This window comes from Cygnus olor, chromosome 5 (assembly GCF_009769625.2).
Source record: "Cygnus olor isolate bCygOlo1 chromosome 5, bCygOlo1.pri.v2, whole genome shotgun sequence".
In the NCBI taxonomy this organism is placed as follows: Eukaryota; Metazoa; Chordata; class Aves; order Anseriformes; family Anatidae; genus Cygnus; species Cygnus olor.
The window spans coordinates 44,347,757-44,375,710 of record NC_049173.1 but is presented as its reverse complement, the minus strand read 5'-3'; the positions used below and the strand labels follow the sequence as shown (position 1 = coordinate 44,375,710).

Below are 27,954 nucleotides of genomic sequence, written 5' to 3'. Positions count from 1 at the left end.
TAATATCCAACAGCAGATTTTTGCTTTATTGTTTAGAGTCCAGAAAATCTTTACAGATTCCTCGAATAATATCAGGAATCATCTGCTCCAGTCCAGTGAACTCCCTGGTGAAGAAAGTGTGAGAATCTCTTGGTTCAGAAGCCATGTCTTTCAGATCATCCAGAGGTGCCCAGGCAACGCCAACAGAGAAGACTGTTATTCCTACAATGCAACAGTACAGAAAAAAAATAAGTAAGACCATTTTGTCTATGGCTACAAGAAAAACAACAGCTTCTACAACCATGAATTAATTTGGATCAGAAAGGAGTGTTTCTGCACCTGCAGGCTGTCAGAGACGATTAGATTTTGCCACCAAGTATCAGGAATTAAAGAGGTGTCTCAGTAAGAATCCTGGTGGAAATAGGGGATATCCTAAGAGTTAGCATGAGTTGTTTTGTAGTGGTAGATATGAACCCAGCAGTGACATAGTGAGTCTTGAAACACAAAGAACAGTGTTTAGAACAATTTTGAAAGTAAATCTGGATGCTTTGTGTACTCTGAGAGTTTTCAAGCATCAGAAGCCCAAGAGGCTTTTTGGTCAAAACTGCTTATTTCACTCATAGATGATGATGGAGAACAGAAATAATGCCATTGAATGCCATCGCTAGTTGGAACTTCACTACATGGCTCTTTGGTTTTAATCTACTGATTTCTTTCGTTTAGGAAAGTAAACTGGGTGTACTTTTTTTTTTTTTTTAAACAAAGTTGCCATGAGTGAGTCTACTTACGGCTACATACCTAGTTTCACATCACTGATGTTTCATTCTAAGGGAGAACAGTTCCTCAGAACTCACATTTGGCTAAATTTAAAACGATGATACTTGATTTGCTTGCTGGAGCTGTGTGAATCAACTCCTGCTGCTTTTAATCATAAAATCATTTACCTGCTTTTTGTGCAGCAGCAGCAGGTCCTCTAACATCATCGTAAGACTGACCATCAGTCAAAATAACAAGGAAATTTTTGTTAGGCCCATCCTTCACTGGCCCAAATACGTTTCTGGTTGTGAAAGAAATGGCATCACCAGTCGCAGTGCCACCACTCATGTAGCGAATGTTCTGGATAGCGGAGAGGACCTTTTCTTTTGTGGTATAGTCTGTGAAGCTGAACTCAGTACGCTGATCATATGTGAACTGCACAGTGGCAATTTTGGAACCAATATCAGAGATCTCGAAAGCCTTCGCAACGTTGCTGATGAATTCAAGCACGAGGCGGAAGTTGCTGTCTCCAACACTGCTAGAGCCATCTACCAAGAAGGCTATGTTGACAGAGTTGTAGCATGTCTTGCTACACAACATTTGCTCATGTGAACACAGCTTTTGGACAAGAGGTTTTACATATTTGGTGGTACCAAACCAGCTGGGCATGTTGTAAGAGAAGAAGCCATTATTTCGACAGACAGCCTGTTTGAAAACAAAAGTCACAAGGTGAATATTGAAACAGCAGTTCTGTGGATACCAATCATACACCTATGTGATTTTCTTCCAAAGGCAGGTTTGAATTGGAGCCTGATGGTGTTTTTTGGAGGTGTTCTTTTGTTTGTTTTTAAAGAAGTTCAGGACGAACACCTGTAGATTAGGTCAGTGAAAGCTCTAACTTATTTTATCGAATAATTAAATGAAGTATGCCTCCCTGCCTCCTCCAGAAATTTCAAATAATTTCATGTAATTAATGAAAACTGTAACAACTGGATATTTCAATTAGGTTTTTTGAAAGGGAAGTAAGTCATGGCTACTGAATGTCCAAAGGATTTAAAGTTCTACATTTTTCCCTATCCACTGAAAGTTAGGTGTCTGTGTTTTCCCTTCTAACACTGTAAGCACTTTTTGTTTAATCCGTAATGCATCATAAACACAGATACGCAGTTGAGTAGAAAATATAGTCCCAGGTCATTCAAAGTAAAATTTCTTTTTCCTCTGGCTTCCATAGTATACATGTAAAATGCAGGTAATTGAGACAGGGATTCGATTTAAAATCAGCTCTCCAAGGTGGTAACTTATCTGGCTAAAATCAAAATGCAGAAAGGGAGGGCAGGCTTCAGTCACATAAGATCATGTCTTTCTGTGCCTGTAAGTACATGAGAGTTGGACCTACCCCGGATCAGAAACAAGCTGTCTTGTGCATGCAAACAGCAGAGGAATAGTGCTTCATTAGGTTCATGTTCTGAGCTATGAACTTTCTCCCGAAATTAGACACCTAAAACCTCCCTATGAAAAGCTACGTAATGAACTAGCACTTAGAAAGCTCTTGTGGGAGTAATACCTGTGTTTGAATTCCTATGCTAACTCATACGGAGCAAGATCCAAAACTCTTCATCCAAGATAATCTTGCATGTGAACTTTTTAGGAAGTGTTTTTCGATCTTTCCTGTCTTTGTAGTGAAAGTAACTAAATAATCCTCCATAGAGCAGGTCCTGATAGATATGCCTCCCTGTCTGCCATTTTAGGACTGAAGATATCACACCTGAGTTTAATTGCTTTGATGCATTTACCTATGCCTAAGGTAGGGGAATCCCCTTCTAGGAATCTTCATGTAATTACAAAGTCCAAGAGCTACAATTTGGCCAAGACTCTGAACTGGGAGAAGTGTGATAGCATTTTGGTACCTTGGTGCAGCCCCATTAGCAAGAAAATAAGCCAGCAGAAGCATTTAACTTAGTAAGAAGAAACTAAAAGGCTTACCCAAAGTTTGCAGTCCTGATATTTTGATAGTCTCAATAGTTTTGAGAGAATATGTTTTATGAAATTTGTAAAAATAAGGTCATTAGGACTCTAGCATGAAGTAAATTCTCTAGAATCATACCCATGCATGAAAAATGAATAATGATATTCTCTTACTTTGTCAACAAAAGCAATGTCTTGTACCATTCCCAGCTCCTCCGTTGTAGGTTTTGCTACAGATACAATGAATACGTTGACTCCAAATTCTCTGGCCACTATACCAGCTTCTTCTATATCATCTGAGGGCCAGCCGTCTAGAAACACTACAATGATTTTGGGTATTCCTTTGCGTGCTCCATTTTCCAAAGAGAAGAATTTCTGAGCTGTGTGTTTCAAAGCTTTCCCTAGTTTTGAATGGCAAAAAAAATATGAAGAAACAATACAATTACATTTTTGTACCAATTTCCTATATGAAATTGTCCTGGATTTTAGTGACGACTACAGAACGAACCCAACATAACAGTGAAATAGTGTCCCAGGATATTTCAGCACTCATGAAACTTGAGCAACCTATATATACCCTATTAAAAAACTGATAAAGCTGAGGGGAAAAAAAAACAAAACCAACACACTGAAATGTTTTTCCCCCACGGGTCTTGTTTTATACTAGGAAGCAGATATATGAGCGTCTGCCAAATGAATTGGAAGGAAGAGGTTGAGAAGCTACTTATATTTAGCTTGTGAAATTCAACATATCTGGAGAGCTCAGTTTCCATAGTTGGCAAACATCCCTTCACAACTGCTTACTCTTTATTCACAGAGAATTCTAACTCCTAAATTAGCCATACAACAAGAAAGAAATGTTAAGCCTTTTAGATATGATTTTGTCTCAACTATCACTGTTATCAGTGAAAAATTGATTACTCTTTAAGCACAGGAAATGATACTGGAACTTATACTCTAATAAGGCATACAGTAAGTAACCCTGACTTCTGAAAATGAAATTGAAAATATGGCAATGTTCTAGTGGAAAAATGTTGAACCTAAGATAAACGTGGTATTTAAAACACTTTCTTACCTAACAGAATAATAAGTACTTCAGTATATATGTATACATACATATAAATATGTATTTACTTATGTAAAGACATAATTTCTATTTTCATTGACATATGAACTCACCTGTATTAGAATTGCCTCCTCTGAACCCTAATTCCTTTATGGCAAACAAAACCTCTTTTGCAGAAGTGAAGTTTTTCAGATAGAATTCAATTTTTGGATGTTCACTGTGGAAAAATAAAACATTAATAAACTACGTAGTTGACTTTTCATATCACTGTGGCATTAGCAAGCTACATTAGCATTTGAATCATTTTGTTCGTGCTCAAATATACTCTTCTCTTCATTTTAATTACTAAAATAGAAGTATGCTCCTCACTTAATAATTCTCACAATCCTTAGCATACAGAATCATGTACCTGGGTGGATAAATTAAGAACAGAATGATTCTTAAGCTTATTAAGCAGCTGAAAATACTAGTTTTAAAATATATCCAGAAATAAATTTTGAACGTGTCAGAAGTTAAACTAAATGCATTGGTATAATTGAAAATTACACAAGTATCACAAAGGCAGATGATCATATTTGTCATGTCTTCTCACATGAACACATCAACATAGCACAGAGAAAACAGTGCTGCAAGCTGGAGTTTTTCTCTTGCTATTCATTTGCCATTACTGAGCAAACGCTGTTCTGCAAAATACAGTGTTACATTACTTGATTTCTCTTATTAATCACTCAGTTATATTTTGTGTACATCTGTTATTACCTGGCTTGTACGACTCCAATGTGAGGCCCTTCTGTTCCAATTCCCAACATCACTGCTACTTTTCCAACAAAGTTTTTCTGCAGATTAAATCTACGTTGGCCAATGTTGTAACTTCCGTCAACGAGAAATGCAATATCAGCTTTACAGTCTGTGAGCATCCAAAATAATTAGACTAACTTAGCACCAAGTGAATGTTATGATTTTGCTTTTCAAAAACTAAACCTATAGGTTCCTACCTTTGTTCCCAGCCTTTTTGTCAAGGGGCTTCTTAGGTCTTTTGCCTTCAATGAAGAAAATAGCATGGATCATTTAAGAACAGTAAGACGAAATCGAAGAAGCTTAGTCTAAGAATTACATTGCAATCTGTCTTCAGTAAAAATTGGCATGGGACTGCATCACCCTTCAATCAGTGTAATAATTAAAATTTCACTACTATTGCTTTGCTCCTTGGAGAATATTCTTTTTCAAATGAAACTGTTTAACCTTCCTTTCTTGCACCTCTCAAGCTGAATATCAAAACGTGTACAGGAAGACATACAGAAATTGCTGTAGCTCAGCATCCCAGGTGCTGCCACTTCTCTTTCTCAGTTAGCAATCTGCTGTTCAATTTTAATGTTTTGGAAGCAAGCTGGGACTTAAACAATGAAGCAAATGTTCTGTTTGCAAACATGATCCAAGTCCAATATGTATATACCACTAGCCTTCATAAAAACTGATCTAGCCTTTTACTGGCAGCATGTTCTGCGGAGAAATCCACACAACATCTACATTTCTGTTAAGTAAGTCCTGACAACCCTTAGCTGTTAAGTAGTTCTGTAAGAAGGAATGCATAATGTCTTCTCTGTCACTTAATTGGAATGAATATCCTATGAGCTCACAAACTCTTTCCTTCTGTTACGTTATCTACTAGTTTTCCAAATTTAAGTGTTCCTTCATTTACATGAACACTACTGAAATCAGAATCAATCTCACTGATTACAAATGATTCTTCCTTTCGCTGATGCAAGACATGTCAAAGCAGATATTGTACATATGTTTTCTTTAAAAATAAATTCTGTGAAACAAGACGTTGGAGAGAGCTTGTACCTGTAGAAGGACGTGCTGTTGATACTGATCGTCCCACTGCTTCAAGTGCTACATTCTTGGTAGCTGCCAAAATATTGGAAGAATGAATTTATATCATGGAATCGTTATGTCACTATTTCAGTGTATTTAGATGAAGTTATGAGTGCTTGAAGAATACTGGGTTTGCAATAGTCTTTCTAGACTATTTCCATTAATCTTTCTGCATAATCTAGGTGGACTAGCCGGGCTGGAACGGTATTATTTTAAGAAAATTGTGGAAAAGTGAAGATAAAATGAGTTAGAAGTAAAAACTTTGATTACATTTCATATACCAGTCACATTTGTTTCTATATACAGGTGCACTGAGGAAGTTTCCTAAATCTATGTTAATATTTGAAATACAGTTTGCGAAGTAGTAAGTTTTCAGACACCTACGAGTCACTGAGAAAGACGAAGTCCATCTAGTGAGCACCTGAGACTGGATCCCGTTGGCATTTACAGCAGGGTAGTTTTCCTGTCCTGGGAGAGTCTGTACCTTTACAGATCCTCCTGCGTTGGTGATCACCCCTCTGAGACACAAAAAAAGTTGTTATGAATCAGACGTATTAATCACAAGAAAATGTAATAAAATTATGCCATCATTAGTATATTGGACACTAGCCTCCTGAAAATGATACCATATAGGTAGAAGGTTGCATTCAGGCAAAAATAAACTATAAGATACTGAAAAGGTTAAGAGAAAATATTCCACAGAGCATCACTCAGACATTTTATTAGGAAGCACAGACAATTATCAGGAAATTCTAAAATTCTAATTGCTCAAACTGAAGCAGAAGAACGGTAAAGGTAAGAGCTACAGGAAAATGTATTTGAGTTCATTATGATTCATGAATATTTGTGGCCAAACCAAGATTTGTTACGCCTGACTGCAAAGTAACCAAAGCTAAGAAAACTAGAAGAGAAATGCTGCTTGTAGTAGTAACTTGTATGTAGGATATTGTGTTACGCAACCACACAGACTGCAGTCAGAAATGGCAGGCATTGCTGACAGCAACCATCCGATTACTGATAAATGTAGGAACAGAGTGTAAAGTATCTTATTCTTCTCATTCACCTGGAGCAAAAATTAAGTGTGAAATCTGAAATAAATAGAATTCAAGTTAATAAGTCAATCCGTATAAGATTCCTGATTGTTTTCCATCTAGACTCGCAAATGGTTTATCAACAGCAGATGCTGTTCAGCTCTGTGATTTTCACAAATTGCAGCTTCAGAATTCGGAATACTTCAGAAATAGTTAAGAAATCATAGCTATTTCCATTTGTTTAAGCATACCACTTAAATACAGTTTTAATGGGTTATTAAAAAAAAAAAAATACCAAGAAGCTTACTGGTTAAAAGTATCTTATAAAGTCATATTTGGTATCATAAGACTATTGTACTCCTTAATGCCATACTAGAAGTCAGTTCAGAAATGTAGAAGTGACAAAAAAACTTGTAGCAAAATCTATGGATGACATTTTCCAAAAAGATTTGAAGCTGAAACCTTAGAGAAGGCTGTTAGCATTTTTCTCTTGTTGATTTTCATCTCAGGACTCAATGAGCAGGTTCTGAGATTGCCTGCCAGATCTGCCTATCATGCGGGACAAACGAAGATACAGCTAATTGGAAAATCTTGCTGATGCTTACGTGCTGAGCCTATTAGCACTATCAGGACATCGAGGATTATGTGAATACCCAACAGGACGTTAGATTTACACATTTAGGAAACTTCAGGGTTAAAAGCTGCCCAGGGAGAGAACTTCCATTGATTGTTTTTGCAGGCAGAGGGGTTGTTGTGATAGTCACAGGCATCAGAATTCTTTTTTAGATTTCTTTTTATATGCTGAAAGAATGGATATTATTTTTTAGGGGCCAAAATTCAATGTTGAGCTTCTTTAAATGGAAGGAAAAGCTTAATGGTCCATGGTATTTGGGCAGGTACAGTAGCATGGGAAACAAACAACCTTTTCAAGATAATTGAAACACAGCAATGTGTGCCTTTGTGTTTATTTTTCTTATCTGTTTGTCTTCCTGCTTGAAGAGAGTCCCAGCCTCATCTGATTTAAAACATCATGAAAGTAGAATAATCAAGGCTGGAGTTTAGAAAATCTTGCACAGTTATGGTAATTTGAGCTCTGGGCATCTGTGGTAGTTTCCACATAAGTCTCCTTGTGAACTACTTAAAATGCATTCCTGATTCATAGACGTGATTTGCATTTCTAAAGGGAACTATGGTTATATATGTATTTAATTCTTGTACCTTTAAAGATTATGGTAGTTTCAAAATACAGAGATACTTTATCTAAGAATACTGTATACAGTGTATAGACAAAGAAACTTTAGTAAAGTTGCCCTGAATGCTAGTTTAAAATCAGATTATTATGTTGGCAAATTTAAACAGCACCTCACATTTATCCTAATAGAAAGTGAAGAGAAATAGATATGAACAGAGATGTGCTACTCCAAGGAAAAGCCCCAAACCCAAGGGCAGCAGTGCTGCAAGTAGACTGTTGAAAGAAATACATACTGAGCAGACTTGATCTTACAGTCCAGAAGCACGATGCTTGTTGCAGAGTATGTTTTTTGCTAATAATTACATTTATCAAATATATCTATGGGTGGCCAATCTGCTCTTTTTTTTTTTCCCCACCAGAAGGGAGAAAAGAGAAAGAGCAAGGTCTGCCGTGCTGCCTGAGAGCAGAATTTTGACCTGAAGTTCCCGTTACCGTTGCTGAGTGCTGGCTGAGATAGCAGCTGGCATTTCCTACAGGATCCCTGGATGAAAGCGGTTATCTTCAGGGGGCTAAAAACAGATAAGCCAGCCAAATTCTCATCTTTCCTTTCTATTACCAGTAGATGTATCAACCTCTTTCCACATCATTCACCTTTCTCCATGGCTCAAGAAGCATCCTCCCCTTCTCCAAATGGCAGGCTCCTGCTGCCTGCCTGCCACCAGTTCAGTGCTTTGGAGCTGTTCTGGGTTTCGTGCCAGCATCTTCTGGCCCTCTAGGTTCTGCTTTTTCTGTCTCCTCTGCACTTCTATTGCTTTTGGCAAGAAACAAGGCACAGCAGCAGAAGCAGCCAATATATCAAAGTTTCCCAGGGGGCCTACTGCTGCTGCTCAGAAGCCCATCCCCTCTGGCTGACAAGGTTTTTGTCAATATCCTTGTAGCGAACACTGCGGCAGCTCAGCGGCCAGTCTTTGTGGTTAGTTTGTGGCCAACTTGGTAACACCATGACTTGCTTTTGTTCACTTGAATTCTGAGAACCTGATGTTTAATTACAAGTGTTCCCACCCTGTGACTAGTCATGAAGGTTCTAAAAAAATTTGCATGCCTATTTAGCATCTAATGACTGCAACGTAGGGTTAGGTCTCCATTTAGTGGAATTGGCACTAGAACAGAACTGCACAAGCTGAGAACCTAGTCCTTAATTTGCCCTTCTGGTTATTAATCCAATTAATCACTCAGTGGTAGATTTAACTCAGTTCTTTATGCCTACATAGCGTCAGCCTGGTAGGAGGTTCTCCATTCTTCGCTGACAAATAAAACTTCTATTCTTCTGCCTAGACAAAGAAAAATATTAAACAAACATTCTGTTTCCTGAGAATAATTGCACATAAAATAAGGACAGAAAAAGATAAAAAGCCAAATATAACAAACTAAAGCAGGCAGAAAGCTTATTCATGTGGAGTAATAACTGAATTCTGCTCAATTCTTTAAAATGCACTATGTAGTGTTATTACTGCAAGAAAAAAATCACGTCACCGTAATGGAACTACTCGGAGGAATAAGCATTATTTGGTGTATGTAGAAGTTTAGGAATCAGGCTTCAATTAGGACCCAACACATACAAACTGGAGTGCGTGGGGAAGGAGGAGCTGACGCATGCTCACACAATCATTTTTCTGTTTAAAAGAAGCACTGCTACCAGGATCAATGCTTCTGGAAACAGAGGGTGGTTGGGCGAGCATGCTTTGTATAAGATAGCAGCAGTCACGGTAGTGACACAGGCCCTCAACAGTGCTTAAGGTATTTATAGGGCTATGTTGCACTCACCATGCAGTGTAATGTAGGGCACACAGTTTTAAACTAGAGGTAGTTGTTTCAGTAACTTGGAAGAAAATTCTGAAATTCTTAAGAGTACATATCTAGTTACACCATGATAGCAGAAGTTGGTGATGCCTATTAGCAACGTGTTCTTGGAGTTGCTTTGCCACCAAGATGAGATGGGGTTTAGCCATTGCAACACAGAGCTGGAAGGAAGAAGTGGTTCGTACATTTCAGTTGGCTTCTGTAGCCTGTACTGAAATTAGCTGGGAACTAAACAGTTATGCCCTCTCTTCCATCCAGCAATCTTTTTACCTCCCTCACTAGGACCAGTATTCATGGCTTCTAATAGTTCCAGCAAAACCAAGGAAATGCTTTCACATAGTGAATTTTGCTCTGAACACAAGAGGCTGGCAGGACTAATAGCAGCTAACTTAAAGCTGGTCTTCAAAAAGAAAAAAAAAAAATCTAAATAGAAGATTCTTTCGCTTATATTCTGCTTTTTCAAAGTGCTATACTACAATAAATTCAGAAGACTTGAACATTGTTAATTTACACTAGCATGCTTGCTGGAGGGCCCTCATTAGAAGGACAGATATTTCAATCCCTTTGTTGCCATTAGAACACTTGGGTACAGATACAGGCATTTTCTAAACAGTGCAATAGTTTAGATTGACAGATGCTGTGGGGGGAAAAAAAACCAAAACAATACTGCATAATCCTATGCTTCTGTGTCAGAAAAGTCGTACACAGTTTGATGTACAGATGCCTGTGCTTTACTTTACAGGTGAAGAGTACACACACACCTTGAAAAAGAAATCTACACCTTCCATTTCTTGTAACTCCTTTTGTAAAAATGGAGATTTTTCCAGTGCTGATCTAAGAATTTTGTTTTAAAAATGTAGATAGCGTAAGCATTTTTCAGCATTTTCAGCACTCCAGTGACTCGAATCACTTTTGCTAACTCATGCTTAAATTAATAAGAGACTTGCTGAGGTACAGTAAGTGCAGGATTGAAGCAGAACAGATGATGCAGCCGAGCCGCCCGGCAGCCGCAGGGGGAGCCAGCACCTGGAGTCTTGGTGAGGGAAGCTTTTGTAGCAGTCAGACCACAGCCACCGGGATGACGGGTTTAAGACTGCTACCTAATGAACTGGTTAGTAACTTTTGAAACTAAACGTTTTAGCTCTTGCAACACTTCAAAAACACTTGAGTCTTCAGTGCCTTTAGAAAGAGGTCTTGTGAGCAAAGATATTTGATCTTGAAGTAAAGATTCATGTGGCAGCCAGTGAAGAAATGGAGTGCTAGAAGTAAATGGCTGGCAACTTCACTAAATATAAACAGTGCCTTAGAAAAGGCATAGGAAACCTGACAGTTCTTTCTATTGTAACTTGATCCAGGTATGCTTTAACATTTTTGTATATACTTAAACTAGGAAAAGTGAAGAATTAGAATTTAACTTTGTTTTAAATGCTTATGAAGACACTTAAAACATGCTGAATGGAAACAGTCGTTCTCTACACAGCAGGAAGGGAAGCTTGTTCCATCAATAGACCACCACACAGAAACAGTTAACTATCTTTAAAACCAACTCTTAACCTTTAAAAACAACTTTCCCCTCTTCTTTCCCTGCCCCCCAATACCTACCAAGTTCTTTCTAACCACCCCATAATTCCTTTAAGCCTTAGTCTCCTTTACAGCATCTGAGAAATTTACCACCAAAACCATTGTTATGTTTAGTTAGGAGTTTAAATTAAAAAATCCTATTTTTTTAAGCTGTTTAAATAAACTTTTTATTTTGTCCTTTATCTTCTAGTCAGTTATTTTGGTGTAAAATTAGTTTTTAAATTTCAAAAATACTCTGATAGCAGAGTTCAACATCGTAACTGTATTTTGAAAGAGTTTCTTCCTGTTGCTTGGGAGTAAGAAGAGAGTATAACTATGCCGCCATTTCTTTTAAATGCTTTGTTCCATGGAAGCTTTTAAGAACAGTTTCAGACTTTCTGCATGGCTAACAGTAGTCTTATCTGGAATGCACAAATAGAATAAGACTGATTTTTTTTTTTTTTAAAACTGTAGTTTATGCATAAGTTAATATAAATGTACCTAGAAACTAGAGACTAGTTTCAAGAAGTTTGGTGATGTTTGAGGAGATTCTGGATAACTTATTTTGTCATCCACAAATGCCAATTAAATCTCATTCATAGAATTAATCATTTTTTTAAAAATCTCAAATGTAGTAAGTATGATACCTCAATATATTTACTTTGGTTTCAGTAGAGACTCTTGACAAAAATAATTTGGATTGTTTGTATGACTAAGTCTTACTTTTAAATATAGTTGTAATATTTAATTACAGAAATCTAGGAAGTTTGGAAAAATGTACAGGATAATCTAGTTTGTACTTTCAGTTCAAATTAGGATGACAGTTTTCTAGCTCTTCTAGACAGATGGATATCTTCTTAGAAACTGCACTTTTCAGTCCAATTCCTTGAATACCCCAGGCCATCTACTCTGTCCTTATTGCTAGACTTTCTCCTCAAGTCTAATCTAAATTTCTGTTGCTAAAGTGTCAGTCCACTCCAGAGTTAGAACATGCGGTTTTGAATCATTCTGTGAGGAGTTCTAAATGAACAAGTATATCTTTTACAGCCAGTTAACAGATGAAGCTAAGAATTCTCCTTTAATAGCCAAAAAACTTTTTCAAAGTATTAACATCAGTCTGACAGGAATCATTCTACCTTCCGCAGGCACCTGAAATAGATCACATCGTCTCCAGCTGCTTTGTCTAGTGTTCCATTATTTAAAATTGATTCAAAAAAAATTTACTTTGCAAATAAGTAATTCTTCATTTTAAAAAAGTCAGATAACCTCGGTAAGATTTCTGCCAGCCTGTTTACTTTCACCTGGGGAATTACTACTATTCTATTGACATCTATTTAACGTGGGTTATCCGGATACATTTCCTAGCCTTCAGTTTTCTGTTTGATATGGGAATGAGTTCAGCTAGCTGTTGGTCTAATTAAGAGACCAATGATCTAAGTATGAGTCATCAAGTTTGATGCCCATCAAGGAAGTGTCAGAAAAGAAATACCATGACAAAAAATATAATTCTGATTACAATTAATAATGTTTACAGATCACATTCACCTAAATTATGGATAGGTCTGTTTGCATAGGAGCTTAAACTGACTTCAGCAGTTTCAGGAAAGATCTCATAAATTAAAGTAAAAAAATGCAAGTCCGCTTTTATTCTCCCATTAATTACTGTTTACACTGCATCCTTGTATGTCTACCAGTGACACTTGAGTTGTCTTACAGTGAAAGCCTGCCTGCTACTTTGCCACCTCACTAGTTTTGTTGTTTTCAGGAACATTTCAGCACAACTCAGGTAACTTGCAGACCACCCAGCCATTATTTTCTGTTGTGCTCTGTTCTAATGGCATTCCTATTATGTCAGCATGGTTTTGGACGTCCAGAGAAGTCTTTATTATGATGTCATCAAAAGGTTCAAATTTAAAAGTGCAGCAAGACTATATAAACTTGCTTAACGCATGGATTAACAGTTGACTGTCTGCCTTACCTGTGTATGGCAGCTCCGCAGACACTGGAAAGGGAGGCATAAACTCCATCTCCAAAGACATAGAATTGCCACAGAGGACAGTTTGCTGGGCAAAGGACTTCTTCTGTCTCCTTTCTAAGGTCAAGTCCTCTTGTAAAGCATGTGATAGCAGTGGAAACTACAGGGGAAAAAAGAAAATCCTGTGACCTGAAAATCTTATTTTTTATTTAAATAAGACAACCACCTTCTCTACTGTATCCAAATCTAAATGTTTGGATTTGGAATTAAGTACAGCACCTCATCTTGTGCTCTAGTATGTCTGTAAGGATCTCTGGCACTTAGGAATGTGCAGCTATGACAAGGAAGAACACATATTATGAGAGAGGCAGGGTGGAAAAGCTTTTAAAAAGAGCAAACAGCATTGAACATTAGAATAATATCCAGGAAATACTACAGCGGAAAAGAATGGCAGTGGTTCACAACATGTGCAGGTTTACCACAGACATAAAGGCAAGGGGAAGACCATAGAGGTGGAACACAAGAGTGGGTGGCACTTGCTGAGACAGAAACTGAATGCCTCGGACATCCCCACAGTGCTCTCCAGCTGTGGGGCATCCGGGAGTCATTTGGGAAGCTCGGTCCAGGGATGTTCATGAAGCAGGCTGACATAGCATCCATCTCCTTAGCTTCTGCAACAAATCCTGCTGAAGTCAGTGTTTAAAAAAAAAAAAAAAAAGTGCCCATCTCCCTGCTCCAGTAATACAAGTAGCATCTAGAGCATTCATATCAGTTCACTGCAACAGAGATCACATCCTGACCCCTGTGCCAAGAACAGTCAGATTCACCCACAGAGATGGAATTTGTTTGTGCTAGGCATATGCATTTCTCACAAAGAACTCTGCCTTTTTTTCTCTAAAGTTGCTCCCCAGATAGTCATCTCTGAGCCTTTACTGTGCTTGCATGTGCATGCACCTACATACGCAGATTTACACCACTGTACAATTCTGCCTGGCAAATTGAAGCTTTTCCTTTTGCAAATTTAGACATCATTATCTTGGATGCCTAACTACCATCCTACCTCTGCACAGCACAGCCAATTCAGCCAGTCTGGTAGCACAGCGGGTTAGGGTTTTAGCTTTGATCAACGTTAATTCAGCATCATAAGTTCAACCCATAACCGACTGGGTATTTATTCTGAAGTTCCTAAGAGTAAATGTTGTCATCGCTGAGCACTAGCAGGTGCAAGAACCTTTTCTATATGCACTCAGAAAGTTACTTTTTCCACATTATTAAGAGGAGAGCTGACAGTCTGGCTAATGAATCCATGCGTACACCACAACAAGAGTATGATTATGGGGATTAGTGATTGGTCTCTTGCCTGCTTCCCTGCCCACTCTTTTGACTCTTACCCTAGGGTGTTTACTGACCCTAACATAAGCTGCTGTTATTTGAAAGAATGATTTTGGAGCATATGCTGTGCCTAATCAGCAGATGGAAGAGAGCATGCTGCCTTGGTGCCTCCTGCTAATCCCACTGACTTTAGAGCTGAAAAGCAGAACATTTACAGCTGGAGGTGCACAGTGAAGTGTGTTCACACTTGCTGCATAGATCTAGGAATATTTAGAGAACATACATGTAGTTTTGCATTTAAATATACCTAATCCTCATTAATGCTATACTGCATTTACAGTAAGCTACCTAATCATATCTTCCTGAAAAATCTTTGCTGCTATCTGTCAGCACATGCATGTTAGTTAAATGCACTAAATGTGTCTACATAGTCTGGATGAAGAAGAGAGAAAGCGGGGAATACTTCTACTTTTTCCCTATCTTCAAAATAAGGAAAGCTGTCTACCTAACATGAATCGCTATAAAGTGATTTAGTCTGATTCTCGGATATCCTAAAAATAAGTTTTACTCACATCCTCTTATCCTCCACATGCTTAGTCTTACACATTTCCCTTAAAAACAAAAGCCTGAAAAACAAGCAGAATCACCATGCTTATACCTAAAAGCTCATTATTCTCATTGTTAAAAGCGTTGTTATTGGTGTTATGCTGAAAGTCAGTTTGCTTTGCATTTGAGTGCCCTGATCACTTCAGGGAACTCCTGCTAATTTGTTAGCTGATTACTGGGCAGTAATCAAACATCCACCAAGTGGCAACTCGTGAGACCAACCAGTAGCTAGAAGGCTGGACATCCGTGGAGGAATCCTCGCAACGAGCAGTAACAGTAATCTGTTCACGTAGTACTACCTGTGCCATGTACCCTGGAACATTTTCCTAGCTTCCAGAAGTGCGAGACACCACAGGAAATTTGTAATACCTGCCACTTCTAATTAGTTAGCCTGACTGAATTCCTTGTCAGGCTGTACATACGAATACAATCAGATGTGTAATTAACACGCTCCTTATCACTTGGAGATCTGCATTTCTCTCACTAGCAGGTACTTGCTAAATACAGTCATGTGTCAGACTAACATTGTACGTTTTTGATAGCACTTAAGATGGGGAGGGGATGTGGGGGGTGGAATCTGGCTATGTTTTCCCTAGCCATGAAAGCACAGACGCTCACTATAGCCCAGCCATGGGATTTTTATGTACTAAAGACTCACAATCCTCATCTACACCATGGGGGGGGCTCCAGAGCAAAAAGCAAGTTGCTGCTGTGTGAACAGCTGACATACTGTAGCTAGGGGCTTTAACAGGTCATACCTCAGCTGTATCAGCAAAGAGGGGGGAGGGGAGGTGTCAACTTGTAACACACACTGAAGTACTCATGCTGTTAGTTAAAAAGCGTTAGTTTCATTTTGTTTTGCTATGCAGATACAGTTTCCTTTAAGATATAATTCTGAGACTAACATTAGGAATGTCAGCAGCAGAGTAAAAATTAGAAGTACTGGGTAACAAAGTTAAAACTAGTGGTACCAACTTTGCAGTGGATTTTGTTCTTTCCTGTTAATGAATCCCATAAAACCACAAGCAATCCAATGTGAACTTGAGAGTATATTAATCATGCGTGAATACTGGATCATATAGAATAATTCTTTGCCAGATTACGTACTAATAATTCTCTAATAATAATAACTAATAATTTCATGTGATAGTACTATTAAAATGTAAGAGTGGTTGTTTTTGTTAACATTTCCAAATCTGGGAGGTATTTCATCTTTGCAGAATCAGTCAAATAGCTAACTATAAAGTGTTTTAAGTTGCAGTTATTTCATAATCGCTGTAATTTAAGAACACAAGAACAGTAGCACTTGAAATACTTCTCTAGATACTTATCTAACTCAATAATCAATACCATTAGAAGTTAAAATCTAAATCCATGTATTTTTAGAAGAAGGAATGATAAGCTTGCAATTTACAGGAAAGGAGTCGGTCCTAGACTCCTACCCAGTCTGGACTCTGATGGAAAGTAGAGACCTCTGAACACATGAGCCTAAGATTAGTCCTTCAGAACTGTAATAAAGTGACTGTAATCCCACTATGACCAGACACACACTCTCTTTAAGCCTCACAGAAACACACCACATTAGGGTACACTGTAAAAACAAAGTACAAAAAAAAAAGAAACTGCATTTCTTCCTGATTTAAGCCATATTTAAAGGTAGGAATGAATGTCTTCCTTCACTGTTGACCTAAAAAAGAAAAAAAAAAAAAAGTGAAGGCTCACTTCTGTCCTGAAACTTCTATCCAACAACCATGCTTTCAGTCATTCCATCAGTTTTCATCTTTTTGCTGCTATATCTCACATACTGATTTGCTCTGAATAACTGTTTCTCATGCCCACCTATAATGAGTCTTCACTTCATTTTTGACAAGAGTCACTAACCTAAGACACTAGGAAAATAAAAACTATAAACAAAATTTGAGCTTTTCTAACCTTGATATTTTCATGCATTGCTTTGGAAAAGCAGAATTTATGTAAGGAAGTATATATATGTCTGTGTACGTTATTAAAAAAGGGCAGGGATTCCTACGGCAAAATAGCTTTAGGAGTCATAAAATGGGGTTTACTTTTTTCTTCAGTATGATTCTTGTAGTACTTAGTTTTATTTATTTCAAAACAAGAAAAATTTGAGTCCTTTGTTTTCATCTTGAGACTTCAAACAAACTTTATATATATAGTTTTATGCAAGGAATATTCTTAGAAGTATCATCTATACCAGAAGAAAACCATATTGATAGAAATAGACCTACTTATATTTTGAAAAGCATGTTCATAGACTGCACACTAATTCATGTAATAAGTACATATCCTGACATGAACAAGAGCAGTGGAATTTCTAAGGAAGCATCAGGGCTATGTTACTTATTTCAGCCTGAGATTTGCATCTTCTGATCAACTTCTGTTCGCTTACTATCTGTCATATGCCAGTGTTTACCCACCCGTATGGTCAGTCTTGGGTATAGTAACCAGAGTTGTTGAACTTAGGTATTTCAGGGGGAGTGCAAGGAAAGATAAGACCTCCCTGAGCAGTTACGAGCCTAAATACGGTAGATATTCAAGGAAACTGATACTCTTTTCATTACTTCAGACACCAGAATTTAAGTGGTTTTGTTTGTTTTTTTAAAGTTTCTGCAAGCTTCTAGCTCAATAACCGAATTGTGCTGAATTTAGGCTCAGGATAGTGGTGAGAGGCAATATCATACATTAACTGTTCACACTGTACATGCAAATGTGCCGGTACTTTTAGTAATAATACAAAAGCAAAATTACATTTGCCAACATTCCCTTAACATAACTTAAGTTAGTTCCAGATACCTTCCGGTTATGGAGGCTTCTTCTCCAGCCCTCGCAGCAGGGATTATTAAAAAAAACCTTTTCAGGTGCTTCCTGACAGGCCGTTCACACTAAACGTGTAATGCGCCTGTGAAATAAGACAAGGAATTGAGGTTGCAGTAGGTTTCCCATTGTTGTTTTGTTTATTTCTGGTGGGTTTTTAAGTCGTGGCCGTCCTGTGGTACACAGGATGGCACAGAACGATTTTCTGAACGTTTGACTGAAGACACCCCGGGCAGCCGATCCTGGCCCCCCCGGCCCCCCGCGCGGTGCCGGCCGGCACAGGAACTCACCTCACCGCCCGCCGCAGGCTCCGCCGGGCCGCTCCGGTCCCTCGGTGGCGCTCCTCGAGCCGCTTCCTACGGCCCCCTGGCTGGCTCCGGCTCCGGGGCAGCCCGTCTCACAGCCGCTCACGCAGCCCGGCCGGCCGCCCTGAAAGCCCCGCACCGGCGCCGCGGCCAGAGGCAGGTGCTGCCGGGCGGGCCCGGCTCCACCGCACGCACCGACACACCCGCACGCACCGACACGCCCGCACTCGCTCGCACACCCCTCGCCATCGCCCCCCCGGCCCCTTCGCCTGGCTCCGAGCCCTGCCCGCAGCGCCGTGCCCCGCCGGCGCGCCCCGAGCAGCCCGGGAGGGGAGGAAGAGGAGGAGGAGGAGGATGGCGGCACACTCACCCGAGCCGTCGCTCCCGCGCACGGGGCCGCAGAGCAGGAAGGCGCCTGCGAACAGACAGACAGACGGGCGGTGGGTCGGGGCGAGTCGGGTCGGAGCACGGCTCCGCACCTGCCCTGCCGGCCGCGGTACGCACCGAGGAGAAGGGCGGCGAGCGGCATGGCGGCGGGATGGGATGGGATGGGACGGGACGGGACGGGACGTAAGGTGAGGGCAGAGGCGCCGGCACCGACGCCGCCAGAGTCGCCCCGCGCCGGCTTTAAACCCCGACCCGGGCGCACGGGCACCGGGGCGGGACGGGGCGGCCGGGCTGGGATGGGAGGGCTCGGCTGGGCAGCTGGGCAGGGCCGGGTAGGTGCCGCCGTGCCGCCCCCGCCGCCTCCCGCCTCGCCGCCTCAGGCCGGGCACCGCGTCCTCGGGCGCTGCGAGGCAGGCAGGTGGGAAGTCGAGGCAGTGCCCCAGCTGCCGGTGTCGTGGTGGGTCTGCAGGTTTAGCTTGGGTTTAAACGTGCTCGTTTCCATTAAAAACGGCCACACAATAAATAAAGATGCTTCAGAGTCTGCTTCGACTTAGTTCAGTGCATGTGTGCGTGGTGTAAAGTATTGACTGGTGTGAGTGTGCAACGGTTGAGTTACTAATGAATGGGTCAGAAAGAGTGGAAGGAGGGCGTCTCTTCCAACGAATGCCTTAAAATTGTGTCCTTTGCTGGCTGCCAGCATTCACTGTTCAACCTCTGCTGGGACAGCTGCTCCTAGAAGTAGCCTTCAAACACAAATAGGCTTTCAGAACCCGTAGAAAATGTCTTCTTGTTGGGGGGCCGGGGCAGAACAAGAACCGCAGGTGCTGCAGCCTAGTCAGGGTGTGAGCAGGCTCAGCCGCAGCCCACCTGGGGCTGCACGTCATGCAACGTTTGTGTGTGTACTGCAAAGCAGGTACGTGACAGCTGTCCTGCACGTACATGGGAAGCGTGACCAGGGAAGTTGTAAAACAAAAATAAAAATCACAGTTTATTTCAAATGAAGTGCAGAAGCTGTAAGAACCCAATCTCCCTCCCTACCTCCCCCAGCTTTGATGTCCCAGGAACACATTTTTATGCTGCCCACATGGAATAAAGGTGGCGATACTTCACTTAGGACATGCTCTTCCCCTATGGGAGTATCAATTGCAAAACCATTCAAGGCACTTGGTGCAGGTGTCAGGAACTTCTCCTGGCGTTTCTCTGCTTCTCCGGCTCCTGGGAGCTTGTCAGGGAACTGCTGGCTTCTAGCGGCTCTCTCCTCAACAAGAGGCTCACCCGAGGGGGTTGATCACCTCTGGTCTGAGGTGGTGAATTAAAGAGCTGCCAATGGCTGCTAAAACACTGTCCTCAGGCATGAGAGTCCACCTCTCCCTGCTCACTACAGGCCCAGCTGCACTTGGCGCAGCTCTGCAGTGGTTCACCCATTCTGGTGCTGGCCTCAGTTCACATTTTGCAGGTTGCTCAGAGGTGTGGTAGCTAAGAGAGGAGGGGAGTTTTGTTACTTTTTTTGTTGTTGTTGTTTTTTTAAGAAAATGTTCTGGGAAACCAGTGTCTTATAGACGATGCTTGTTGTATGGTTAGCACTGACAGCAAGTCTTCCCCGTTGCCTTGAAACCAGTGGTGGCAAATCGATGACCACCCCGCTCTCTTTCCAATGCCTTCTGTCCCTCGGCCCCCTTCCTCCTCTCAGCTCAGGGAGGGAAGAGGGCTTGAATCCTCCCTATCTGGACTTCATGAAGCCGGCAGAAAACTGGAGCTTGAGCCCGGCCCTGGGGGGTCAGCAGGCATTAACTTCTCTTGGACTGCCACGTCTTATTTGGGGCAAGAGTGCGGGGGGACTGTGCTCACACAGGCTAATGTTTCACCACAGTTTCGTGATCCGGTGAGATTTCCCTGGAATGTAGTCCTCTGGAGGCTGAGGGGAAAGCAGGAGAAACGGAGAGGCATCCCATTTATTCCGGGAAATACGAGAAATGCCTGCACTGAGAGACACTGGCTGTCCTTCCCGTACGGCACCACAGAAACCCCTCTGTCCTTTGTGTAAAGAAAGGCTTTGTGCAAAGATCAAACAGGACAGAAGAAGGTACTAATTAAACTTTCAGCCCTACATACTACTTGGCCTTGCAGTTCACTCACTGGGAAAATACATTCACCCACCCTCATTGCAATCCTCCTTCCCCTCCTCTTGACATTTTTCTTTTTGCTGGTTCCCTTCATCTTCTGAGGTTTTGCATTTCTCTTTTGTCCCTGTGTTCCTCTCAGATCTACGATGCTTTTCTATAAACTTTCTTCCCAAAGTCTACTTAGTTCACCCTGCAAAATGTTTTACATATTGGCAGTCGGGTGTCACTTTCAATTTTGTGCGTAAGAGGTACCGAGTGGTGCTTGTGTTACGGGGTTTCAATCTGCGCAGCCTCAGGAAGGTCGCTGGGCACAGATGTTGGTGTGACACAGGCAAATTGGTGCCATGGTGGCAGAGCACTGCTGTGTGCCCAGCTCTGGGCTGTCTGGTGCCAGCAGAGACAAACGATTTGAAGGCCCTAGAGGGACACGGCAAAAGTCACAGCACATGGGCCTTTTTTCTGACATCCTTGGGCTTGTTTTGTTAATTCATGCCATCACTCTAGTTACATTCCTTCATATTACTTTCATTTTTGTGTTTTTTTTTTTTTTTCTGAATTAATAGCCTGTTAGTAAATCTAAAGAGAAACATAGTGTAATAATAACAATAATAGCCTGTTAGTAAATCTAAACAGAAACACAATTAAACAGAAGCAGTGACTCTGGTCTAGGAACTGCACATCCTCCTCCTTTTGGAGGCAGAAGGTCTCAAACCACGGGGACATGTGCCAGAACCTGGTGTCTGGCTGAGGCCCGCAGGTGCACGGCAGCAGGGATAGCTCCTCCTCTCCAGGGAGGCTTTCCTGCGGGTACCTTTAACCATTGCCCGAAGCAGCGCAGAAGCACCCTTCAGTGCACTAGCCTAGCATTTTGAGCACTGAGGGAGACAGTCTATATACACGTGAGTCTCTCCTTGAAAGAGTTCAAGCGTGATGGTTAGCCAACAGTTCCTGGTAGGGAGCAGACCCTCCTCTACCAGCAGTTTGTATGTTGTAGATTAGCAATTAAGGTTATACTGTAATTGAAGCATCCTGCGAGGAGGGACCAGGTGATAGGTGTTTCCTCTCCTATCAGCACTCTCTTCACAAAGGGGCAGAGGAGCAGTCACCTTTCACCTGTAATCAGTAGCGAGCTGCTCTCTGCCCAGCCCCCTGCAGCATGCTCTGTCTTTTGCAGGGATCATCTTTTTAAGACAAAATTCAAAGTTAGTCTGTTATGGTAGATTTTAGTACTGTATTTGTTTCAGTCATTGTCTCACATCTCACCAACACAAACATAAAAATAAAGCTTGGGACCAAATAATAAACATAATAGGAAACAGATTAAATGAATTCCATGTATGAATTTTTAAAACATATGAAACTGGGAAGCTTATTTTAGATGTAGTTAATAACTCTGGATTCATTCTTGGATGCTTAGCTCAGGACATTATGAAGACCTTTGTTAGCTGAGAGATGTATTTTTATTAGCATTTTGCAAACTTTTCTTGGGTGCAAACATTAAGGACTCTTTAATAAAGACAAGCATAGGGCCCTACTTCCATCTGCTGCATGTTCACTCTTCTGTTTCACTTTAGACAGCAATGATATTGTGAACAGGAGCAAACGGACAGTCAGAAGATCTTTCTTTTGCAGTCGGAGCTGGGGGATGCTGATCTTTGGGATGAGACCCAAGACATACTTCCAAGCATTTTAAATCCTGTTTTGGCACCTGGCACTTCCAGTCTGCGGACTCGTCTGTCTGTTCAATCAAGAAGCCAGCGGTATTGATTCCCATCTCGGGAACACACATTTCTTAGAGAAATACATAGCTTTTGGTAAGTGAGGTGGATTTTTCTGCTTCATGTAAACGTTATGTTAATCCTGAATGGGAAGTGCCCAGTCAGAGCCTGCCTGTAGTCATATGGCTGTTGTTGAACCTGTGGCTTCTGTTATTTCTGGCTCTGCAATTGGTGAACATGCTGTTCCTTCCACTTCCTTTGGTAATGGTCATCTGCACATTTTGAGGGTAATCCAGGGCATCACACACACACCCCTCTGTAGCCATTCTTAAAAAAATGAATTCTTTGTCTTTCCTTCATGCACACTTATGTATGCACACATTATTTGTAATGATTCATAAATGGAAAAGAGATTTATTGATTGTGAAAAATGAAGGTACAGCGAATTCAGTTTATCCACTTTAACCCTTTATTTTTGGAGCAGAATGGAACAAACAATAAGCCCCGGGTTAGAATTTCAATTGCTACCTTTACTCTTGATTGCTGTGATATACAAATTAAAAATAAAGAAGTGAGAAATATTTGTAAAGATGCATAGCATGCAAAGAGCCTCTGTAACATACGTTTATTGCCATTCTGGAAGAGTACATGTTGCCAAAACTGAACAGTGCCTGGCCATTCTGACAGGCAGGGATTGCCTGGTCAGAGTCATAAAAAATCATTTGTAACTCTTCTACATTTCATTGGGATTTTCAATACAATAAGGTAATGAAAGTCTAATCTAGCTATAGTTTATTCATTGAGAGAAAAAAAAATCAAACATTACTGAGTATTTCATTATCTTTAAAACTGGTTGAAGACAGACACCTAGCAATTTCTGAAAAGCACAGTTGTTAAAACACATTAGAACCTATTGTTTAAAACATTTTAGCAAACTTTCAGTAAGAATTAAGTAATCAGCTTTATGATGGTCTCTGCATTTTTTAGAGTTGAGTTACTCCTCGTCTCCAGCAAAAGATGGAGCTGTATTTCTCCCTCATTACTTTCTAGCCCTTCAGTTTTTTCTTTTTCCCCTTCAGTAGTTATTTGAATACATTTTTGTACCATGGGAAATACCAACCACAACACTAATTTACCATAACTCCAAGCTATGCACTGAGAAAAACACAACCACTTCAGTAACTACGTCTGTGATATGGAAAGGGTGGGAAGGTGCAGAGCTGCCAGTAAATCGCTTACATCTTTCCTCCTCCAAAGGCAATGGCAAGTGCCAGCCTCCATTCTTCCTGCAGAGGAAAGAACCTGTGGACAGTTTGTGGTGTCTGGGAATGATGCTTGAGGATGTCTGGATTTATCTGGTTCTGTGTACGTGTGAAAGGGTGCTTGGTCAGACTGCTTCACTCTGCTTGAATCAGCCAAAAGCTGGACTTTACCACATGCATATCCTTTGCAACAGAGGATAGTTTTAAACTAGAATGGTTCAGACCCCTCCTTAGTGAGGTTTATCACATGCTCTGTTTGGGCAGGTAACTGCAGGGCAGCCACACGTAAGAGGACAAATACAAAGATGCCACCTAACAAGGTATGTGTGAAGTGATGGTTTTCTTGAAGTGTAACAGTCTCAGTCTATGTAGAGACATAGACTGATTGTGTTGGTGGAATAATGTGTCTGCCTTTGGCAGCAAAATGTTGTTTTCCAGGGGAATGTTTGATACAAAGGCTACATATTTTTAAGATCCTCTTCAGGCTTTCCACATCTTATGCTCTATGGCCAGTCTTTCTTGCACTGTGCTAGCAGGATGTTGGTTTTGCCTTTTGTGAGGCTGCTCTTTGTTGTGAAGCGCAGGTGAGGAACAAGCCAGTTTGATGTACTTGTTCGTATAAGGATGGGCTCCCCTGCTTTCCTTTCAAAGAACTAAACTTTGAAAGGAGAGGGCAAACAATATGCTGGCTTCTACCTCTGCTGGTTTCAGTCAACTAAGAGAGGTGATTTATTGTCTAAAGAGTATTCAGTATAGTGTCAGAGTGAAGAATTAATTTCTTTAAAATATATTCAAGTGAGTGGTAGTTGTGAGCCACTAGAGATTTCTGTTAGTCCCCTCTGTTTTCATGGATATTTATTTCCTTCTTTTAACACTGTATTCTCTCTTGGTAAGTGGATCTTAAAAACTCATTCAGACCGTGAAATCAAAAGAGAGGAAATACTTTCTCCTGCAAAAAATGAGAGACCAAAAGATAGAAAAAACAATGCTTCCTTTATTTTAAAAAAGGCATACTGAATCGTGAATACGTATTTTCACTCTCACAAAAAGTAGAAACTTCTTTTTTCCTGTCAGCTATTAGTAGTTTGAATGAGATATAACATGTTTGGAAATAAAAATCAGCGTAGAAATTAGGAGAATTCTTAAAAACAGGTGTTGTTGTAACCCTTTGCAATAGAAATTGAAGGTACTTCCTTCACATATAGATGGCATATTTTTTCAGGACTAGAATCGGACCGCTCAGTTCAGAACATTTGGGAAACATCTTAAGAGTACTATGGGTTATGACAATGTTTACCTTGATGTCTCTGAGACTCATACCCTGTAAAAAGTATTTAAAGGCCTTAAACTTGTACACTTTGTTCTCAGATTTTTGTTTTAATTCCTTCTGGTTTTATTGAGATTTATTTCCCTTTTGACACTGTTGTCTATGTTGGCTCTTAGAATCTTATTCAGATCATGATATCAAAAGAGAGGAAATATTTTCTTGTGTCTTCCAGCTTGGCAGGAGGACCAGTTAATTCTTAAAATGTGAATGTGGCATGGGATTTGAAGTTCTTATTTTATTACCTCAAGTTTTATCAGTATTTTCTACCTCTGAATTACATATTTATTTTTATATATTGTTACTTTTACTACTGTGATGTATGTCATTTCTTTTTATAGTAACAATTTTGACGCTGATTATAGTTAGAAGAGTAAATAATAGATTAATGGTTCATATCTGAAGTAAAAATTGAAGTATTTTATTTGCATTTGACCCCAAATTATTTTTTCCACATCAACTTTTAATTAAGAAATAAATACCATTGTGTGTAGAGAATATGTAATTTTATGTTGAAAACATCAATAAGAAATCTGATTTTCTGAAATGAAACATCTGATTTTGACATATTTTTTTTAGTTAAAGATACTACTTTTAGGTAAAGGTAGAAGATCTGAATCTTTTTACCAGATTTAATCTTACTTTGCAGAACATCTTCCTACAGTTCTGTTTTCCGAATAATTCACTATTCATAAAGCTTAAAGTTCCTCAGCTATTTCTGCAGTTTCATGCATTGCTCATAGCTGTGAAATGAGGTCAGTAAGAAATGTTTACGTATATCCATTGATACCGCGGGTGATTCTAATGGCCAAGTAGAACAGGCACGCTGAATTTTTAAACTCAGTGTACGTGAAGCAGTCAGTATTTCCCAGCTTGGAAAAACTAAATTGCTGAGAGAAGATTTGTTTTTCAAAACAGAGGACAATTAGGATGAACATAAAAATTATTTAGCATGAACATAAAAATTATCAGAAGCTTTATATATGTCAGAAGGGGCTTGTTGGACTCGATGGAGTTGTACTCAGTGATCCTTGTGGGTCCCTTACAACTCAGATTCTATGATTCTTGTAGCCATGAATGTAAAGATAGAAAAAATACATGATAGACAAGAAAATATGGATGAAATTCGACAGATCATAGGGTCTCAAGGTTCCCTGGAGTGTGACCCCCCTTCACTTTTCCTTTCAAAGCAAGCTCAAGCCCTGCTGCGGAAGGCTGGCCTCCTGCCTGTCCCGCCGCGGGGTTGCCTCACTCAGACACAGGCTGACGGCATTTGGGATTCGGGGACCAGGCTTCATCTGTGAGGGAGGCCATCACTGTGCCTGCACTGGAGAAAGCGCTTTGCTTCTCTACTGGAAAATGGGCCTGGAAAGCAAACTTCTGGTCAGCCCTATTTGACAGGGAAATGCAGAACGTGGCCTTTAGGCCGGTGTCGGCGTGATGGCTCTTGACCAAGGCCAGCCGTAAGCCACTGGGAACTTTGGTTAAGGTTGGATCCCAAAGCTCTGTTAGCAAGAAGATCAATGATCAGCGCAAACAGATTAATCCGTAGTTAACAACTGCGGGACTGAAGTGTCCACAAAGCCAAATACTTCTTGTTTTTCAGCTGTCAGTGGCAGGCGTGATGGTCCCTCATTTTTTTCCATGCATTTGGCTCGCCAAGTTAGCTGCTTTTATTAGCAGCAGTTGATCTCTCTGTAATGAGGTGAGCACATTATAGCTTTGTCAATTTTTTTCCCAAGAACAGTACTTCACATTCAGATTTTCTGTTTATATCACACCATATCACACAAAGAACTGCTGCATGCCTCAGAAGTTGATTTATTGCAAGTGTTTCATGCTGAGAAAGTTTTTTTTAATTTTTTTGTGAATATCTATGTGTTTTAACTTTTACAAAGGAGGATGACTTTACATTCTCTTCACTTTTTTATTTGTAATGCAGCGGTTTGATCAACATTAACTCGTTAAATTCAAATTAAGTGTCTTCCAGAAAACAATGCTAAAGGAATTTTAAAATGTACTTTTTTACTGTTTCTGATTTGAAAGGAGTCAAATGCCTACAATTTCTTAAAAGAACATTAGTAGGAGGTCCACTCTTAGTTTTATAAACATTTTTTTTGCCTCAGTAAGGCCCACAAGACCTGGGATAAGGCCAGCATAGACTAAAAACAAGTCGGCTGATACATCTGCAGAACTTAAGGCCAATATAAATGCATTTATGAAATGGATGTCTATGAAAAATCTAGGGAAAACAGTTTTAAGAAGACCACCAACAAACCGATCACACATGAACATTTCTTCCATGTGTTTGAAAGAGAATCATTGCAGAGAAATTTGGACAATTTTATTTGTAGATTGTCATTTACTTTATGGCAGGCCAGAAAATGGTGGTTTAGTGCCACTATCTGATCTGACAGAAATGTAAAGAATAAACTATTGTGGTAAATGGAAACGTGCATATTATTAAAAATAAATAAATAAAATAAAGTTTTCATAAGGAAAGCTGTTGTCAGAACACAAGTAATATATATACATTTGTGATGTTACTTTGTGGTACATCAGTGAAGAAGTATGTAGTCATTTAGCAAATGCTTATAGCTTAATGCTTAATTTGCTATAAGCTTAACTGATTAAATGTATGTAAGCTACCACTATGAATGCTGTACTTCATCAGATTTTAATAATGCATTAGGTGCATGAAAGATATCCCAAATGTAAGGAAAAAAAAAACCAACACTTCCATCTGGTAGGTAGAAAATTAAAGTGTCAATAAAAGACCCAGGAGCTGTAAGCCATAGTCATG

General features: G+C 40.1%; 1 protein-coding gene and 1 long non-coding RNA gene across 2 annotated transcripts; both read right to left on the bottom strand.

The window, feature by feature from the left end:
- On the bottom strand, nucleotides 1-22,621 carry COCH (cochlin). The gene is made up of 12 exons (XM_040558128.1): nucleotides 22,526-22,621; nucleotides 18,842-19,091; nucleotides 18,708-18,752; nucleotides 13,263-13,419; nucleotides 6,026-6,159; nucleotides 5,612-5,674; nucleotides 4,762-4,806; nucleotides 4,526-4,673; nucleotides 3,880-3,983; nucleotides 2,875-3,101; nucleotides 924-1,440; nucleotides 1-201 (listed from the first exon to the last, which is right to left on the bottom strand). Exons 1-12 carry the CDS (start codon nucleotides 22,619-22,621, stop codon nucleotides 26-28), a joined length of 1,962 nt encoding a protein of 653 aa, XP_040414062.1. The 3' UTR covers nucleotides 1-25.
- Nucleotides 15,111-18,700, bottom strand: LOC121070700. Its single transcript, XR_005820177.1, has 3 exons — nucleotides 18,323-18,700; nucleotides 18,012-18,117; nucleotides 15,111-16,884 (listed from the first exon to the last, which is right to left on the bottom strand). It is a non-coding gene; the product is annotated as an uncharacterized LOC121070700 (long non-coding RNA).
- Nucleotides 22,622-27,954: the final 5,333 nt, after the last annotated feature.